The following is a 20,552-nucleotide window of genomic DNA, read 5'->3' as shown; positions in this document are numbered from 1 at the left end:
ACATGGTCACCAGCAATATTCAGGTAGGCCGTGGTGTTTAAACCATGCTCGGCTGGTACTAAGGGGCCCAAAAATAAAATATCCCCACATCATTACATCACCACCCCCAGCCTGAAGAGTTAAAACAAGGCAGGATGGAGCCATGCTTTCCTGTTGTTTACTGTAAATTCTGACTCTACCATCCTAATTTTTCAGAAGAAATTGAAACTTTTCCCTCCAGGCAATGTTTATCCAATCTTCTGTTACGGTGAGCCTGAGTTAACTGTAGCCTCGGTTTCCTACTCCTAGTTGTCAGGAGTGGCACCCGGTGTGGTCTTCTGCTGCTGTAGCCCATCTGGTTCAAGGCTCAGCATGTTGTGCATTCAGAAATATACTAACTGGTTGTAACAAGTGGTTACAACAAGTATTTTTACCCAGAGCTGCCACTCACTGGATATTTTCTTATTTTGGGACCATTCTTTTTAAACTCTAGAGGTGGTTGTGGTTGTGCAGTTTCTGAACTAGCCCAACTGGCACTAACAATACTACATTCAGAGTCACTCAAATCCCCTTTCTTCCTCATTCTGATTCTCAGTTTGAACTCCAGCAGCCTATCTTGACCACATCTATATGCTTAAATGCACCGACTTGCTGTCTTGTGATTACATATTTGCATTAATGAGCAGCTGAGGGTGTTGTCAAAATGCATTTAAGTGTCATTTTGGCTTCTTTTCAGGTGTGGGACTTTAACGGCCGCTGCCTTCACAGAATGAATGCCGGCCTGGGTCGTGCTGTCAGAATCTCCCAAGTGTTGTTGCTGAAGAGAAGCATACTGGTGATGGGCTGGGAAAGGTAGTCGTGGATATATTTAAGAGCCATTATTATTTTGATTATTGTTGTTTTGCTAATTTGTGTTTCATTTTAAACACTGAATCCATAATGGACAACACTGAACAACTGTGTGTAAAAAAGACTGTGTGTGAAAGCATCTGCGTGTGTGTTTGTGTGTTTCTGTCTGTCCTTTCCTGCTCTGTCTGGCTGCCAAAAGCTCAGAGCCAACCAGACATCTGGACCCTAACAAGTCAAAACACTCCAGGGCGCTCATATTTGCTTTACTATCACTATCTCATATTTGTGTGATAGTGTGTGTGAGTGTGTGTCTGTTCTTTGTATACTCACATCACATCTGCTCTTCATCATCATCATCATTTCACACCCAGTGAGCTGAACTCAGCAGTGTGCTATCATCAAGTTATACGACTCGCTCCCTTTCTGTCTTTCCGTCTCATCGCCACATGCGCGCACACATCCCGACGCGCGCACGCACGCAGACACACTCTTTCTCGCTCTCTGGGGAGCCACAGTGGTAAAGAGAACATAGACGACAGATCAGCAGCAGTAAAAGAAAATGGTGCCGTTATGACTTTCATTACTCATATAATTTCCTGTTTCTTCACATCAGCCTAGACCGCAGTTTAATCCATATAGCGCTGTGTCACATGGCATCCAATTCAAAGTCCTATCAGCTTCGGCTGCTCAAGCGATCTCACGCGGGTTGAAATATCCACATCCCACTGCTAGACATACTTCTCAGTTTGAAACCAAAGTGCATCATTATTTCATTTCACATGCAGCAGCAGCTCAACAATAAAAAGCAAAAGTTCTGTGATGAGAGAACAAAAGAGTAAAGAAGAAGAACTCATTGCAGGTGTGCTAAAAGTCCTCCTGAGATGATGAATATTAAAGTGTTGCATATTCATGATATCCCCTGTAGCGCTGTAGTGTAAAGGAACTGCTTCCATGTTCATTACCAACACTGCCTTGATGCATTGCAGGTGTAAAGCAAAGTTTGAATGTGTTGCAGAGGAGGTATAATTTATGGAATAAATAGCTGATTAATGCAATGTTTCTCAGACTACGGGGGAAAAAAAGCAATTTCATAGGGGCAGCATGGATGGCGAGGTTCAAAATTTGGAGTGAAATTAACTTAAATGAATATGATTTTTGTTGGGAAAATAAACAAGAGTCTGCTAATGCTATAATGATTACCTTTAATGCACTCAAATTCAACTTGGACACGTTATTTCTTTTTTTAAATGAGCAAAATAAAACTTTTTTCTTTGTGGGGTGGGGGTGGGGGGGTAAATCTTACTGGACATAAGCCTGCTACAGTTCTGTGCAAAAGTCTTGGACCAATCTTCATATTTTTATATTTTGCTTCCAAGGAGTCACGCCTTATTGTAACATTTTTAACATGCTCCGGCGCAATAGTTTGTTATTTTCAGTCTAAACCTGTACTTGACCATTTTGAGACCTTTTTGTTTTTTTGCTTATTTCTTAAGCCTCTTAACACTGACCTATGAATCATGCAATCATAAAAGGGCACCGATCTCGAATACATGAACCAGTGCTGTGTCTACACATAACAGAAAACTTAGCAAAGGATACAGTTTAAATGGTATCTTTTGGCACTTTGTTGTTAGCAGCCTGTCGTAGAAGCACATTATTTGTTCCAATTTCCTTTGTTGAATCTATAGAAAATCCCAAAGATAACACAGTTCAACAGGCATAAAATAGGATTTTTGCACCTACGAGGTGATTCCCAAAGACCTATTAGCTGAAAATGACATATCTCAGCATGCTGTCATCTACACATAGCCCCGCATTGCACTGCTCCCTTCACCTCGAATTTAATCCATGCTGAAATTCTTTCCTTAAGTAATTTAAAGAAACTGGACAAGTAGGGGACAAAAGAGGAAGGCCTAGAGGGCCTAAAAATACTATGTGCAGCCGTCTTAAGGAAGGGGAATGGGGACAAAAGACTGAGGTATGCCAAGAACTGGACTAAAAATCAGTGTCAACAGGTCTTATGTTGGAATCCAAAATTGAAAGTTTTGATTTAAATCATTATCAGTGTGTAAGGAGGAGGTCAAAGACAGGTACAACAATGAGTGTCTAGAGTCATCTGCAAAACACGGGGGAGGCTCTGTCAGGGTTTGGGACTGCATTTCAGTCAGTGGTGTTGGGGATCTTTTCAAAATTGATGGAATTATGAAATCAGAAAAGTACCATCAGATTTGGGTTCACTGTGCAGTACCATCTGGAAAGTACCTGATTGGCAATGGCTTCATTTTTCATCAATCACACAATGAAACACTGTCAGTCATGGAGCCCGGACCTCAACATTATTGAAGCAGTGTGGCCTTCAAGAGCCTTGAGAACTATTCCTGAGGACTACTTAAAGAAATGACACGAAAACTGCCTAAGAGAGTTCAGGCTGTGTTGGAGAATCAGCGTGTTCACGACAAATACTGACTTTCAAGATCCAAGATTTTTAAATATTAATTTTTTTTTGCCTTATTCGCTGTTTTTCCATGTGTATTTGCACAAGTCACTGTAGCTATTTCCCAGCATAATATAAACAAATGAGAGGTGACTCTGTACTTTTGCACAGTACTGTAACTACTGTATTACTAACTAGCAACTGCTGTTGCTATGGCTGCTCCAAACTACCAGTAATACTGATGATCATTATAATGATAATTTAATATAACACGTATCCTGATTAACACATGCTGTGTTGCCTAAAAAAAGAGAATTAATAATGATGGTCTAGTGTGTATCTTATATGTGTGTATAATCTTATATGTGTCACGTTTTTACACAATTTTCTTCCCTCTGTGTTTGTCCCTCTGTAGGAATTTAACAGTTTTCCGCCTGCATTCCTTCTTGCAGTCTACTGTTGAGCCCTGTGAGTGGAAGGGGGGACTCGAGCATCGCGGTGCTGTACTGTGTGCCGCGTTCCAGCCTCCACAGACTCTAGTCACAGGTGTGTGTTTGTGCATGCAACATAAATGTTTCTTTTACTCAGCAAAGTTTTGCAGTAACAGTGCACAGAAGCGTCATTAACAATGCATGTGTGCATTCATGCATGTAGCCTTTGTGTGCACCTTTCCTTTTCGATTACACTTTCACAGCTTATAAGAACGAGAGCTTGTGCAGAAGAAGGAGAGAGAGTTGGAAGAAAGGGGGAAAAAACAAACACAGGCTAGGAAATTAAAATGAATCTGAGAAAACAGACTTTAGTTAAATGAAAAATAACTGGCTGCAGTTATCTGCTGATTAAAGTAAGTGGTGTTGTTATCAAAGGACTCAAGCTTCACGCTTCTCTGTCTCTGCTGGAAATGGCTGTGTGTGTTTTTTGTGTGTGTTTGTGCACATGTGAAGGTAGAAAGAGACTTAATGGAGCTCAGAATTTACTATCAAAGGAAGAACTGTACTCTGTGTGTGTGTGTGTGTCTGTGTGTGTGTGTGTGTGCTACAAGTCAAAACACTCTTCATTTTTGCATTTTTTTCCTCTTTGTTGTTGTTGTTGAACGTCAAATAATATCCACAGTATAAACACAACAAAACGCTACAATATAAGTAAAAAAATCATAAAAAATAATGAAAAAGTGAAGTGAAAATACCCTAATTAGAAACTCCCCATGTGGCAGATACAGTAGATCTGCCAGACCCTTTTAAGTCGGTGTTCTCCCCTGTTGGCCTTTGTTGGTGCAAGCCACATTACTCAACAACAAGCACAACAGCTTCCATTTTCTCTGTTGTGGGCTGACATTTGCCTCCACCACAGACCGAAACCTTTAAATCTGAGAATGCCTTAATTTGCCATTTCCATCTTAATTAAATTCGTAATTAGAGGCAAGTAAACTGGAAAGGTCGTCAAGTATAATGAGGACAAAAAAACCTCACACGTTTTCCTGTCAGTACCGCATCTCACTAGAAAATGAAGAAATCCCTGTATGTCTGTCTCTGCTCTGAGTGTGGAGGGGAGGGGCTTCGAAACACAGACAGGTGACAGAGGGACTCATAAACTGAGATGAAATGAGAGATGTGTGTTTGTTTTTTGTTTTTTAAGTGAAAAAACTAGAAATGTACAGATTGCAATTTTGATTGGCTGATTATGATTTTGTTTTATAAGTTTTTTCCACTTCAGATTGTCATATGAGACTGGCAGAGACTGACATCTAGCAGTTTGGAGAACCACATAATTTTACAAGCATAACCCTTTTTTCCCCTCGTGTGTCCTTTTCACTCAAGTGTTTCTCATAAAAAACAGAAACTACCTTTTGAAGGCATTTTTCCTTTTTTGGTTAAATTGATCCTATGCCCAATAAATCCCATGCTTCCAGGTTTGTGGCAGCAGATTGGGTGAGGTCTTTTCCTTTCCGGCGTGACTATGCCCCAGTGCACAAAGCTAGGTTCATAAAGGCATGGTTGAATGAACCTGGTGTAGAAGAATTTGACTGGGTCGCACAGAGCCCTGATCTCAAACCCATCAAACACCTCTGAGATGAACTAGAATTACTGCAAGCCAAGCACTTCCCCTCCAGCAGCTGTCTGACCTCACAAATGATGTGGATAAATGGGCTGAGATTCCCACAGATACACTCCCAAATCTTGCGGAAAGCCTCCCCAGAAGAGCGGAAGCTATTAAAGCTCCAAAGGTGGGACGGACTCCACGTTAATGCCTATGGATTTAGAATAGAACGCCATCAAAGCTCGTGCTGATGTCAATGTGTAAGTGGTCAAATGCTTTTGTCCCTGTCCCTCGCCAAACAAATGCAGGTGCAACAGATTTACAGTTTATAAATAAACTAAGCAACTAACAGTGAAAGAAAAAGATACTGGTCATTGACCAAGAATGTTGACTAGTGACCAACAGTCAGCTATGATGCTTTTTTCTGTGGACAGGCCTAAGTCATACAGTAATTAAACAGCATTTTTTTGTATTTGAACGCTGATATTTTTCTGATAAGACACCTAAAACATACATTCACAATTATTAATGGCATAACATGTGGGTTATACAAAGCTGAACCTGCAAAGAGCAGAGGTAGTGAAGGTGGATGAGTTTCTAACCATCCAAAGCCACTCAGTGCACTCACAGAGAGGTAAAGAAGACAGTGCAGACAGGGTGGAGTGGGTGGAGTGAGTGGAGGGTGGATGTAGGGTTTGGAGATGGTGTCACTGCCAAAAAGACAAGAGGATGTGAGCCAGAGGTGGCAGATGTTAAGAATTTCACTCGGAATTCTCATTAATTAATTAATAAAAATCATTAACTACCTAATCAGTGAATGAATGTTTTTTAATCTAACCATCACCATGTGCCACATTAAAACCCACTGTACTGTAACAGTCTGGTTATGCCTAATAAGGGCGACAGCTAATTTAACTTTGAAGTTTTCTAAATCTGCAGAATTGGTGTTTGGATGAATGGTTAGATGATGACATTAAGAAAACTGAAGATTTAATACTGGAGGCTAAGCAATCAACCTGTTCTTACAGGCACTGTTTAAACAGGCTCTGCACTGGTTCATCCAATAAGCTCAAGATCTATTCCCAATAAAAAAGTTACAAGCAGTTCTCTTTTCACATTCTGTTTCTATACTTGTATTTTCTAATTCTGATTCCACGGTTCTCTCTGCCTCTCCCTCCCCGAGTCCTTGGAGAAACAATTACTCAGTACCTCACTGAGGGTAGAACTGTTACACAAAACGTGAAAGGAAAAAAAAAAAAAAAAGCATTAATAAAACTGAACACTGAAGAACATTTTCCGGCGTTACCATCAGAATGATTTGGCAGCTGATTAGTGCATGGACTCAGCGGCGTGAGCTGCAAATGACTCACACATATGAAATCGGGGTAGTGTCCTAAAATCACACCAGCGCTTATTAAAATGCAGAAACACTGGGCGCCTCTGGCTAATGGAAGAGCAGACGAGAAGCGTTCGTCTTCCAATCACTCTATTTTTCATCCCACTTCTTCGAGTTCATGTGAACTTTTCAAAAACATTTTTTCCAAAGTTTTTGTGCATGATTTTAAAAAAATGCTTCTAAGCTTCTTGTGGACCTTGCAATCCCCCCCCTCCCTCCTTGGCACTTGATCACATCTGCAAAGCTGTCACACTGAGTATCAGCCATCATTAACAGAGAAACCAAGTAGCTGCTCTTTACATGGACAAATACATAGAATTAACGGCTCTGTCATGGTTTTTAGCATGTGAAGACGGCTTGCTTTGAAACGTCGGCATGACCCCTCAGTACTCATCACTTTCTAAGATTTTTTTTTTTTTTTTGCCTGGGGATTGAACTGGCAATCCTCCAGCCACTGGTCCACTTGTATAACCCTCAAACTGCAAACACTCTGCACCCAATTTGCCCCAGTATGCTCTTCACTTTGTAAAGTTGTATCACTTTGGCTCACGTATTGAAAGTTCAGCTGCAGTTTACCAGTCTGTGTGAGCAGCGTGCAGACACAAACTGCAGGGCCCCTCTCTGGCCTTCTGAGACAGATCAAGCCCACAGATAAGTACTGAGAGCGATAAAGTGAGGGATGGAGGTGGAAAGGTAGATAAGCGGGGTATTCTCGAAGCTGGAGGGAGAAATGGTTTGGAAGGAAATGAATAGTTGGAGCTAGAACAAAAAGCACAATTCAGGAGCTACTTTGGAAACTTGGAAACTTCTTCAAAGTTCACTGTGCAATTTCTTTCCCCGTGCTCAGCCCCCCACCCTCCACCCCCCACCCCATCAATTTATTTATTCATTTTTTATCTAATCTCTGTACTTTAGACTACCCACCCCCCCCTCCATCTACACATAGCCCCGCATTGCACTGCTCCCTCCACCTCCAATTTAATCCAAAATGCCCAATTTGAATTATGTTTATTAGAACTCTCTCAGTGGAAGCAAGGGCGAAATGAGTGTGTTTCTGCCTTTCGAGCATATATGTGTACGTCTGTGCGTGCATGTTGTACGGCTGCAGGGAGGGTGCTTGTATATTTTAAGAAAAAACTTTGGAAATGTGCGGGCTGAATGCAAATGAGTCACCTCATAAATCACATTTTTTATATTTTGAGCTTCAGTGCTTTAATGTCTAGAAGGAGAAAGCGTTAAGCTGGGGGGAAGAATCAAAAACATAACCTTTGCGACAGCTTTTCGTCATCAGAGGTGCTGGGATATCCACATCTGCTAATATCTTGTCCAAAAAATTCCTAAAATATTGTAATTCATTCCTAACTCCTCCTACATTTTAATATCCTGTGTGTTGCTCTCCTCCCCTGGCCTTTGGGCATATGAAAGGAATGGGAAAAAAACGAATGAAAGGGAGGGGGTAAAGGGAAAAAAGGGTGAATCGCATTGCTATTTCCTGCGTTTCCACACTTATCTACTCACACATTAAAGTAAAAGGTGCATGAGAACTGTGTGCTATTTTCTACATTAACTTTTTTTTTTTTGGTTGCAAATTCTTTCTTTGACAAATCCACCGAGCAAAAAGGCGGCATCTAAAAGCGATGACGCATTAGTTTCAGTTGGCTGCATATTTCTTCGGGGTTGCAGTGAGTAATGCTCTTTTCACATCAAAGCATCGGTGCTGCCAAGTTATGCGCTTGTGCCGCCGAGTGAAGGCAGTGGTGGCATCATGGCCACCAGTGAGAAAAGTCAATTTAAAGTTCTATTTGGCCTCGCACCTGCTTAGGAGACGGTGCACGTGTCTGTGTTTGTGTATATTATTTTTGTGAGTGTGTGTGTGCGCGCGCACGCATCTGTTAGTTTGGGTCTCGAGTTGAATCAAGTTGTAGCAGGAACATTGGGTTGATGGGGGACTGAGGCCTCCTCATCCATATTCAGTGTTTGCTAGGTTCTGCTTGACTTCTCACTCACACACACACACTTGTGCACGCACACACACACACACACACACACGCATCTCTGTGCACACAAACACAGCAGGATATATGGGTTCTGTGTATCTCCTTCAGTCATAACCCCCCTTTTCACTTTTCCTTCTTTCCTTGAATCCCTTAATCCTTTGTGAATGAAAAACTTCCAAGCAACCAGGGACCAACTAATCTGAAGTTTGATGAATGGCCAAAATGTTTTGCAAATAGAAATAGCAAGCGCAGAAATCAAAGGACGTGATGACAACAATGACATTTTTATTTATTTTATTTTTTTTGAGCAGAGGGGGCTCTTTTTGTGTGTATATATATAAATCTGTTGGGGAGTATTACATTTGTGGGGGAAAAAAGGTAAACAATATTTAATATCACTGATATTAAATCAAGTGATGCCGCTTGAGTTGGCATTAACTGAGGCAGAGGAATGGAAGTTCAAAAATGACTCGGTGGAGTCAGAACTTTTTACCACAGACATTGTGCTGGTGGGTTAACTGGAACAGGTTCCATGGACTTCCACCAAAAAAAAGCTGGCGCCACAAATTTGCTGGGCCCAAAGCTGATTTTAATAGACATGGGAGGAGCTGCCGCGAGAAATTCACTAATGACTGGCTGATGTACCAGACAGATTCTGTCTGCCATGATTTTCATATCAAGGAAATTACTTGTCAAACCTGTCAAAATGTGAGATCGCTCTCACAAGGCATCCAAGGCAAACTGGCTCCATGCTGGTACTGACAGCAGTAGCACAGGCTCTGTAATGGTAAAAACTCATCTGACCTCTGTAGCCATTTGTAGTCTTGAGCTTATTTGCTGAAAATAGAATGAGTACATGTTTGTTTCTGCCAAATCAATCAATCTTTTTAAAAACAAAATCATGTTTTACAATATTGAACAAAAGTTTCGGGCAACCCCTCATTTCTTTATATTTTTGCTCCAAGGACCAAGACTTTCTTGTATTTGTTTAAAGTGCTCTTGAGCAATAGTTCTCCAGGATTTCTGAGGATCTTTTAATAGACTTCAGACTTTGGCTGCTTTTCCATTCATTTTTAGTCCTGTCCTTGTGCTCGACCACATTCAGAGGACTGTTTTGTTTTTTGATCTGATTTATGAATCACTCAAGCCTAAAAAGGCATCAAACCTAAGAGATGAACCAGTGTTGTGTCTACACTTAGACCACTTAACAAAGAATCATTTTAAAATTGTCTTTTGTCTTCGTTACTAGCAACCTGTCACAAAAAACACGTTTTCTTCTGGTTTCTTTAGTTACATCTACAAAGATAATACTGTTTGACAGGCATAAAATAATATTTGTATATGAACAAAGTGATTTCCAAGCAGCTAAAGCTTGGCACAGCTCAACATGGTGTGCAATATGTCCTTCAAAAAATTTGAGGAAACTGGATGAGTAGAGAAGAAAAGAAGCAGTGGCAGGCCTAAAAAACTAACTAGAGCAGATGAAAAGTATCTGAAGGTCATGTCCTTAAGAAATATGAAAGAATCCAGCAAAGACCTGTCACAGGACCTGAGAGATGGATTTGGCTCTTCAGTTTATCATCTACTGTTCACTGAAGCCCCATCAGAAATGGTTTCAATAGAAGGTTGGTAAAGACACCATTCTTAAGAAAGGGAAGCAGGGAGAAAAGGCTGAGGTACGCCAAATTACAGAAGAACTGGACTGAAAGTCAGTGGCATGTCTAATGAAATGACAAATCCAAATTTGAAATTTTGGCTACAAATAATCGTCAGTATGTTTGGATAAATTCAGGAGAGACGTAGCACAGTGAGTGCCTACAGCCATCTGTGATACACGTTCTGGGCTCTTTCATGAACAGTTTAGGTAATTAACACCAGTGTTAACTTTGACAGCTATTTCTGATTTGGTTTTAGTCGACTAAATAACATGAATCAACTGTAGACTAAATCTACGACTAAAATCTAATGTATAAAAGTTTGTTGAGAATTTCTCCACACACTTTACAAAGCATCTAATTTGGGAGCTTCCCCCTTCCTGTTTCTTGGCGGCAGATCAAATGTGTGCATCTAACCATACTGGAGATTACTACCGATCAGTTCACTCACTTCCAAACTCAGCCCATTTTTATGCAAAACTTATTTAGTTCTGATTAGTTCTCATTTGAATTTGCTGACAATGAGTGTCAATACATTTCAATCTATACATTTCAATGTATTAAAAGCATACCTGGATAGAAAAGGACACAGTTAAGCTCTATCAGTCTCCCCAGAGCCCGGACCTCAACATTAGCGAAGCAGTGTAGATCATGTTGACAGTGAACGGAACAAAAGGCAGGCGACATCCAAAGAAGAGCTTTGAATGTCCTTTAAGAAGCCTGGAGAACTATTCCTCAAGACTCCTTAAAGAAATGACAAGAAAGCTGCCTGAGAGATTTAGGGTTGTGTTGAAGAATAAAGGTGGTCATAACAAATACTGACTTTCAGCATTTGACAGTTTGCATACATTTTAATAAATCACCACCCATTTCCCATTTTCTGAGCAAAATATAAGCAACGAAGGGTGACTAGAAGTTTTTGCACAGAACTGCACGTCTGCCAGTCACTGCTGCTTTTACTAACTCTGACACTGCAGCCAGAAGTATAATAGTACAAAAGTATAGAGCTGCAGTTCAGACTACAGGTGTTACATCTATTCTTGATACTACGGTACATCTACTACCATCACTGCTCCTCCTATTAACGCTACTCTGCTGCTAATGGAGCGAAGCCTGTAAGCAACGTTAGACAGACAACTCATTCTCCTCCAGTAATATCCCAAACACAGCCCTTCCATTTGATGATCCATTTAAGCAAACTCTTTTTGCCACCACTGGGAGTTCAGGCTGTGTTGCAGAATAAAGGTGGTCATACCAAAAACTGACTTTTGAGTTTGTTAAAATGACAAACCGTGCAAACTCTTTTCTTATTATATATTGTATCTCCACCTACGTTTGCACACTTTTCAATAAATCGCTGCAGCTCTTTTTTAGTATAAAGAGATGAGAGATGGCTCAAGACTTTTGCACATTGCTGTGCAGTGATAAATCTGTATAGTACTCTTTTACTATTTTGTGTACGTGCTTCTTTGTATTTCTTGTTATTATCCCCTGTTTAAATATGCACTGTGATGTGTGCTCTATGTATGTTGTCAAAATTGTGCAGGCTAAGTGCATCAAAGTGATTTTAAAAATTAATGAGGGGGATTAAAGCATCTGCATCTTAAAGCCCAACATTGTGTAGATGATGCAGAAATCTGCTCTCATTCTCTCTGACCCTCTCTGTCTCAGCCGTACACACACACACACACACACACACACACACACACACAGGACATGATAAAAGTCACTTGAAATACAGAAGCTGGCCCTGGGCTGCATGAATAATGCAGCAGACTGGCACTCTCATAAACTTTATACCTCCTATTGCTCACACACACTCACCTCCCATAGCCAACACACTCCTCACACATCTCATTAAGTCCTGCTGTTGGACTGTTGAGCGACCTGATGAGATTCCTGCCGTTTTTGACAAACACATTGCCATGCATGTGCTCTTGCTTATATATAATGTAGATTACTTCAAAAGCACTTCTTCTTGCAGTAAAAGTTAGGGGTTGAGTGTTGGAACAGATGGTAGCTGGGGACAGATGTTGAACTTTATCTTTAGAGAAGTTTTTAGTGGCCAGCTTGCATGATTCAGCAGCAAGATAAGAAAGTAAGTGTGTGTTGATAAAAAGTTTTCTTTTGTGTGTGTGTGTGTGTGTATAGTCTTTGTATTTCTTTTACCGTGAAGAGACTTGGTAAACACAAGAACTTGTAAAGCACAGGCGGTGAAGTTTACTATATACTGCCATGAAGCAAAGTACAGTTTTTAGAAGGGTTCTTTTCTCTGTGTTCTTCCTCTGTGTTTTGTCCCTCTTCTGATGTGAGCAGGAAGCTACCATGGCGAGATCATAGTGTGGAACAGCAGCACAGAAAAAGCTTTGAGGAAACTGTGGCCACATGACGAAGGGGAAGACTGCAAGAAGCAGCAAGGTGCCACTTTCAACGACAGCAGCTGCAAACACATTCAAACCGTCTGTTCTGTAATTATTATTAGATGTTAATTCTTCCGAAAATCTTTAAAAGAAGAAGAAATTAAGTTAATGTTTTTCGCCTGTTCCAGTTTGCTTTTTCTTCTGTTCCTCATTCTCAACTCTGACACTCTGGGTTGCTTCCCCACTTCTCACTTCTCAACGTGCTTTTGAATGACAGAGGACTCGGACAGTTGCGATGCCATCACCAGACTGTTCTTCATTCCAGGACGCACATCTGTAACAACTGCAGGTATAGATTGTGGACTCTTTAAAGTGTTATTTAAAGTAAGTCCTAAAAGATGTGGGAGGCTGTATGTTTGTGTAACACTGTGGGGCAGCCTCGGCTCAGTATTAAATGTCAGCTGAGAGAAAACTATTTTCACCCAAACAAATTCCATATTTTGACTTTTCTAACTTTTCTCCTAACAATAAAACTATTGCATTCACAAATCAGCTAATTTCACCTTCTTGTTGTGAGCCTCTTTAAGCATGCTTGCTGTAAAAGTGTTGTAGTTTGACGTGCCTGCAAAACCCAAGAGCGGAAGCGGATGCAAACAATGAAGTTACTTTAAAGGCGTTCTACATTTTAAAATGCCAGATCTGCTGAATATATGGCCTTGCATTTATTTTTTTATTTTTTCAAGGATGTTTTACACAGATTGTGTGTCTGGTGTTTACATATTTCAAATACAGTAAGGCTGTGTGGAAATACTGTACAGCATCTGCACATCACTGATCCTTTGATGTAGCAAGTTTTCCAAATTTGTAACTACTTTCCTGCCAAAGTTTACTTTCCTGTATTTATTTTAAAATTCCCTGGTCCCTTAACTTTTTAAAATCCATTTAGATTTATTCTCTCTGTTAAGTAGCTGCTGCATCTTTGAGCTGTAGCTGTTAGGTGCTTTAAAAACAAAAAAACATGATCGGCCTCTGTGCCTGCTGCTGCTGCTCGGGCTTGCTGTAGCAATGAGGTATGTGGCTCTGTTGATGATGTTAGTGGAGCAGTTTTTTCTATGGGTTGCCAGATCCATGGAGGACTAAACAAAGGAAGCCCTGGCCGTGTTTACTATTGACAAAAAAAATCTCACTGTCAGTCAGAACTTGTACAGATTTCTTACTAATTCAACTATTTCAGTGCTTAATGAAATATGTTGCTGATCTTTTTTTTTTCTTTTTTCAGTATCATGGATGTTTGAGATTCACACTTAGCAACAGTACAAGCATTTTTAATCCATAATTGATTTTGTAGGTAGGCCAGATTACGTTTTAGACCACATGGGTACACTCTAACTGACTTATTGTAACTCTGTTTGACATTCTCCTATTGATGCTTATGGTATTGCTACCACAGCATGCGTTTTCTTTTTCAAATCTAGTCCAAACACACGTCTGAAATAACCGATGCCTCTGGTTATTGCAGCCATTTCTATTTCTGCATTTCCATCAGGCGCTGCAGATTTGGTGTCCTGCGGGGGTTCAGGTACGGTCAGGCTCTGGAGCACCCAGCGCGGTCGTCTGGTAGGACAGTTCACGGCCCACGAAGGGGAACTGGGATCTATTGTAATGGCTGTCAGTCCCTGTGGAGAATATTTAACCACAGCTGACAGGAAAGGGACAGTCAAGATATGGGACGTGAAGGTGGGTTTGTGCACATTTGTGTATATTGTGGTGTTTAAAAAAGAAAAAGGGAGTAAAAAAGAGAAAATGACGGAGACTGATGAAAACAGAGCCCGAGGGTGGGACAGAGATCAAGAGGCAGACTTTAATAGACAGTGAAGAAAGAGTGGACCCTGGATATTTCCATTAAATCCAAGCGTGTTGTTCACTCTGAAAATGACAGCCCTGTCTGTCATTGCGATGTCTCAGCAGCTTGCTGGAGTACAGTGAAGACAGTCAATCATTTAGCAAATCTCCCCTGATGGATTAGCGGAGAGAGGTAATGCCTCCATCCTCTTTGGGTTTTTTAAAAAATATTATTTTAAAGCAGTAGAGGCCATTAGAAATGGATGAGATTTGTAATTGCTTCCTTTTTTAAACAAAAGATATTGTTTTTGTAGACCACCTCGATTAGAAGAGGAGTGATGAGGAGTCATCATTTACATCATCAGTAAAGTCGTCCACATCCACTGAGATTCAATTCATCACACGAGAATGTCCCATGCGTTTGGTCACTGAAGAGTTTTTCGTACCTCAGAGAGGCCTTTCGACTTTTTGACTCTTGTTATGAAGACTTGGATCGTGCCGTCAGTATGAAGCACAGCTGCATCACTGTCATGCTCATAATCGCAGTAAAAGAACACCCTCTCGGGTATTATTGCCACAATATTCAGAGCTCAACTCTCTGTCACAGTTTATAAGGGGATGAATTCAGATGGGTACGTCTCAATTGGCTTCCAGTTTAATTTATGGAGATTTATGTATATATAGTTGAAGCTGGGCAATCTCAGTGCTCTGGTAGAAATCCTGTCCCTTCGGCTAGTTTCGAGCGCACTTCAGAATCAGCTGGATAACTAACATGATTGCACAGTATAGAGTCGTGCGCCCAGACACTTCTCAGGTCAGTCGCAGGTGTCACCTTAAAATGATGTGCAACTTAGTTAAATAAGTTAAATGAAACTAAAGTAGGTGTGGAATAAAAATGAATAAACTGAAAATAAATGTTTTGTGCTTAAACTGTAACTCTTAACACTGAACTTGTAGTTATTAGGTACCCTCAGTGTTATCGTATAGTAACACATGAAACTCCTCCTATCTGAAAAGGTTCTTATCTATAAATAATAACGTAATGATAATGTTGCCTAGCAACCACCTAAGAATGGATAAAATGATCAGTTTGTAGCCTTTATGCAGTATCAACACTTTATAAAAGCATTTCATTTCAATTTCAACAGACCAAATATAAATGATTAAAATACCAAACTATGATTCACCAGCTGTATAAACTGTAACTTATAAGTTACAGTTAACAGGTTATAAGTTTAGAGGTTTTATTTACTCTGCAAAATTAAAAAGACAAAGCAGTAAATGTCAGAAATTGATTAAAAATGTACTTCATCTGCTTTAAGATGCCAATAGAGGCATGCATGGCCAGCTAGGTTACTACCAACATTGGAAGTGCTAACTGGGCCAAAGAGGACATCATTAGCTGATATGATTTTATGGGTTATACAGGTTATGGTGGAAAAGTCCCCCATTTACAGTGGGATCTCACTTTCATTGTACACTCCAACTGTGGCAGCTCTGTCATTAAAAAGTTTACTCTTCAGGAGCCCCAGCTAAACATAGCCCTAAGTCTTTCTTTGAAAAAAGCATTTGTCTCACTCTGTGTTATCTATATTAAGCAAAAATATTCACAACACAAATCATCTCCAGAAAGTCAGATCTTTCAAGAATTTTACTGCACTGTAATATTAGCGCTAACTAGCTTTTCTGCAGTGCAATATCAAGGATTTTCCTTTATTTCAGGCTTCTACATAAATCATCAGCTTGTGAGGATTCTGGCAATTTCCATAGAACGCACAACACACTTCTCGCTCTTGGCATACCATAGTCACCTATTGTGTGCTAAATACAGTTTTATATGAATTAACTACCTCAATCTTTTAGTCATTTTTTATGTCGGCCTCCAAAATCTATGGTCACCAATATAACACACAAGAAGCGGTAATGAGAGTGGTAAATCTGCCACTGTTGCCATTGTAACCTGCTGTGTGATTTGAGAAAACAGAAAGCTTAGCAACGGTAACTATGGGTGGCAAGGCTCAGCGGTTGTGTAATGATCTGTTCCTCTGTCCCTCAGTATTATTGCCTCACTCCAGGTGAAGGAGTCAACAAAGAACTCCCAAAACTGCTGTCTAGTTTCCATCCACACCTCGACCACGTGACTCACCTGGAGATGTGTTTACATGGCGATAAGCTCCTCCTCCTGTCAGCATCGTCAGACTGCAGTCTGGCTCTCAGTTACCTGCCTGGAGAGACCGTCGGTTTGTTCGGACAGGTAAACAAATGCACACAAGTGCAGCGCCTTGGGTTACGCAACACAACCTGCAAGTGTGTAATAAAGAGTTTGTCGGATGAAGATATTGTTCAGTGACACAGTGGCAGGCTAACGGCCTTATATCCTGACACTTGAAATGTAGAGATGTTCAGAAGGGCTCTGATAAAGCCTAACCTCCCTCTCTGCAGCGTGCTGGTGGTTGTTAGCATCCAGTTGACAAAATGAATGTGAAACCTAGCATCAAGCCATGGTTAGGCATGTGTGTGTCAAAAGAGACTCATGTGAAGTTAGCCTGGGGCGGTGTCTGCTGAGTGTTGCTTCATTTCAGTTTGCCTCAGGCCCACACACAAATTCAGTCGCACACACATTCACACAAATTCACTCCTATGATTTCATAAGAACACAAAGAACTGCATAGACGCATGAAAGCTAATATACATTTACAGGCTCTCTATATTAAATTTCATGGTATGGAAATACGCTGCTTTCCCTAATATAATGTTTTTAAGGCAATAGAAAAAATTCAGTGCATAGTTCGTGTTGCTTTTTATATTTTAAGAGGTATTGTGCTACATTTTATTAATTCACAAAGATAACATTGTTCAGTAGTTCTCAGGTTCTGCAAATAATACATATAATTTTACAGCCATGAGAAAATACAGACAATAACACAATTAATAATAGTAATCCTGCAAACTCTAGTGTCAAAATCCAGATGACTCCTATCAATTCAGTGGAAAAGTCTTGGGGCTGCAAGGTCATCTTGCAACACAACATACTCGAATATTCTGCTCACCAGTGCTGTGCCTGATCTGTAGAGTGATCCTTGGTGTTTGGAGAGACCTGGAACTCCGCAGCCGCAACAGGAAACAGAGCAGGACCAGAGTGACCGAGGAAGGCAAAAAAACACCGGACTAGAAGGGATGAGATCACCTCTGGCAAGCAGCGAGACTAATGTTAACCAAGGACACGACTCTCCTGCAGAGCGGGGACAACTGTGGATAAAGGATCAGAAAATGGCCAAAAGAGACAGAAGAGAAACTAAAGTGGTTACAAGAGGAACTTTATTTAGCTGATAATTTGAGTTCTACGTGTTTACAGTTTTGTTATTCCTGGATTGGATAAGTACTTAAGAGAATGAAACTTTAAAAAAAAAATACACTGTAATGGTTTCGCTAAAGAAAATACAACGTTGTGTGTCGAATGAGTAGAAGAAAAGTAAAAAAAAATTGAATTGCTGCTTTTTGGCATTTTATTTTTATCATTTAGGATTGTGTAGTGTGTGACAGTAAGTCGTCATGAATGCGTTTCATATCTGCAAAGAATGAAAGCACTTAAATTGCTCCCAGTTATGTGATTTTTATCTCTAATTGTGCCTAGAAAAAAAGTACTTTGTAAGATTACAGTAATTATTTTGAGCATTTACTGGTGTTCTCAGAGTCACTCTTCCATTTATTGCCAATGCAGATTTTTAGGCTTTATGTATTTGACACCATACTTTGATTTTCCCGTTGTTCTGAGTCTTCTAATCAAAAGTTCATGTCACTAATGCAGATGGGACTGACCTGGGGATGATTGCTTGTGTGAAATCAGAAAATCCATCCATCAGTCCATGCATCAATGACTGACGATGTAACCGCTGAACGAAACCTTAAAGATGTTGCTGAGTGGATATGTTTTTTGCCTCATTTTGCAGTGCATCTGACTGTATATTAATCATGTTTGTGTGTACAGTTTTTCACCCAGAAGCAGGCAGTTCATTAGTAACTGGCAGTAAACAAGGATAGAAGAGATGGCTCCCATCCTCTGCCTGTCTGGCCATTCTCTGGGGCACTTGTTCTTCTACAGCTTTTTACTTCTTTGTTCCTGATTTTTGGTAAATTTTGTAGGGCAGCACAGCACATAGTACTGTCACCTCACAGAAAGAAAGGGCCTTTTGGAGTGGAGTTGCGCATGCATTGCTCTTTTGCCCTATGACAATCCCCCCAACCCTGAACTGGATAAGTGGAAGAGGATGGAGGGAAAGAAAGAAGAAATTAATTATGCAGTTTTTTGTTGTGAATGTATCTTGCACCTTAAAGCCTTTGCACGACCACCAGACTGAAAGCCTGTGTGCTTGAGATGCAGACGTGTAACAGAGCAGAACCAGTCTTTAAGCTTGTGTTAAGGTAAATGCTCATCCCACATTGCTTTGTTACTGAAGGTCAATCGCTAGCAGACAGTCCAGACTCCGGGTACCTAAATATCCCACTAATGAAATTTCCATGCTGTCATATGTGAATCAGTGGTATCCTTTGCTCTCTGGTATGTGCTTTAGTAGCTTGCATTGAAGTAGAGAAAATTAAACCTGGGACATTGCCCACTCTGTGCCAGCTGTTATTTCACCCATCATCGAATCTCATTGACTTTCATTGCTCTCTGGCTGCCACGAAATACTTCCTGTGTGGACGCCCCTTAAGAATCCTTAAGATGCTGCTCTTTAAGTCACAAAATAGCATCAGCAGGTAACAGTGTGTCTGACCAAAAGTATAAAGCTCTGTTAAAGCCATGGTTAGTACAATTTATATGGTTTCTGTGAATCCATCCATCCACCCATTCATCTTCTTCCACTTATCCAATTTAGGTAGCCTATCACAGCTGTCATTGAGTGAGAGGAGGCATACACCCTGAACAGGTCGCCAGTCTGTAACAGGGCTAACACAAAGAGACAGACAACCATTTACACCGATTCACATCAATTTATAGCAACCAGTTAACCTAAAAAGCTTTGGCCTTTGGACTGCAGGAGAAAGCTGGAGTACACGGAGAGAACCCACAAAGGCGCAGGGAGACAGAGAGGCCTCAGGCGGCTGGTGGATTAAAACCCAGGTGCTGTGAGGTGACTAATATCAAGAGTTTATTAGAGGTCAGCTGAAGCAGTTTCACAGGGACATGTGTAATATTTAGATCTAATGAGAGAATGAAACCGATTACAATGTTTTTAATTCTTATAAGTTCGCAATTGATAATTTTATGACCAAGATGTAATACCAATGTAAGCAATCAGAAGAATGATATATTATTAATCCACAGTGGAATAGTTTCTGCAGGATAATTAAAAGGTGGAGATGAGAGAGAATTTAAGGGTCTGCCTAATCTCAAGGGCAAGTCAAATGACAAAGGACATTTTAAAAGGATGAGAACGCCCCCCTCAAAAACCAAAAAACTTGAAAAGTGTGAAACTGTAGGAAAAGTGTCCAGTATGACTCTACAGGGGGAATCAATACTTGCTGTGTGAAGCTGCGTGTTTGTAAGAAAGTGTGTCTGTGTGTGTGTGTACAGTACTGAGCTCATCAGAAAAGTTTGTGTGGTTGATTTGGTGGAAGAGCCAATTGGCAAGTCTTAACTGGGCTACCATCCAGCTACTGGGCATGAGGTGAGGAGAGGGAATGGCTTCACTCCATCACCAGCTGAGTGTGTGCGTGTGTGTGTGTGCGCGCGCGTGTCTAAATAGCCTCAGTCCATCAGAGAGCCCATTCAGCAGTGAGCGAGAGTGTCAGGTCTGTTCCGCTCACTCCATCACCGCGTGCATGTGTGTGTTTGCGAGCAATACAGGAGTCATGGATATTGATGGAGTCGGGCGCTCAGTCTAATCTTTGCGGCAACACAAAGTACTCGGGTATCCACAGGAGAAATAAAACACGGTGCCTCCCCCCAGACACACTCAAGGAGGAAAGTGCAGGATTTATTCTTTGTGCTTTTACGAAGCC

At 40.7% G+C, this 20,552-nt stretch overlaps 1 protein-coding gene across 2 annotated transcripts in view; it reads left to right on the top strand.

Moving 5' to 3' along the window:
• Positions 1-18,594, top strand: part of LOC100697769 (WD repeat-containing protein 49) — a 36,598-nt gene extending 18,004 nt beyond the window's left edge. For both annotated transcript variants that reach the window (XM_005474514.4, XM_025898258.1), the window contains exons 12-18: positions 716-831; positions 3,678-3,808; positions 12,664-12,765; positions 12,985-13,056; positions 14,254-14,444; positions 16,606-16,803; positions 17,622-18,594. In XM_005474514.4, coding sequence (XP_005474571.2) covers positions 716-831; positions 3,678-3,808; positions 12,664-12,765; positions 12,985-13,056; positions 14,254-14,444; positions 16,606-16,803; positions 17,622-17,879 — 1,068 coding nt within the window. In that variant the 3' untranslated portion in view covers positions 17,880-18,594. The remainder of the gene's footprint in view (positions 1-715; positions 832-3,677; positions 3,809-12,663; positions 12,766-12,984; positions 13,057-14,253; positions 14,445-16,605; positions 16,804-17,621) is intronic.
• Positions 18,595-20,552: the final 1,958 nt, after the last annotated feature.

This window comes from Oreochromis niloticus, linkage group LG14, assembly GCF_001858045.2.
Source record: "Oreochromis niloticus isolate F11D_XX linkage group LG14, O_niloticus_UMD_NMBU, whole genome shotgun sequence".
NCBI lineage: Eukaryota > Metazoa > Chordata > Actinopteri > Cichliformes > Cichlidae > Oreochromis > Oreochromis niloticus.
This window is presented reverse-complemented; position numbering and strand designations above follow the sequence as displayed.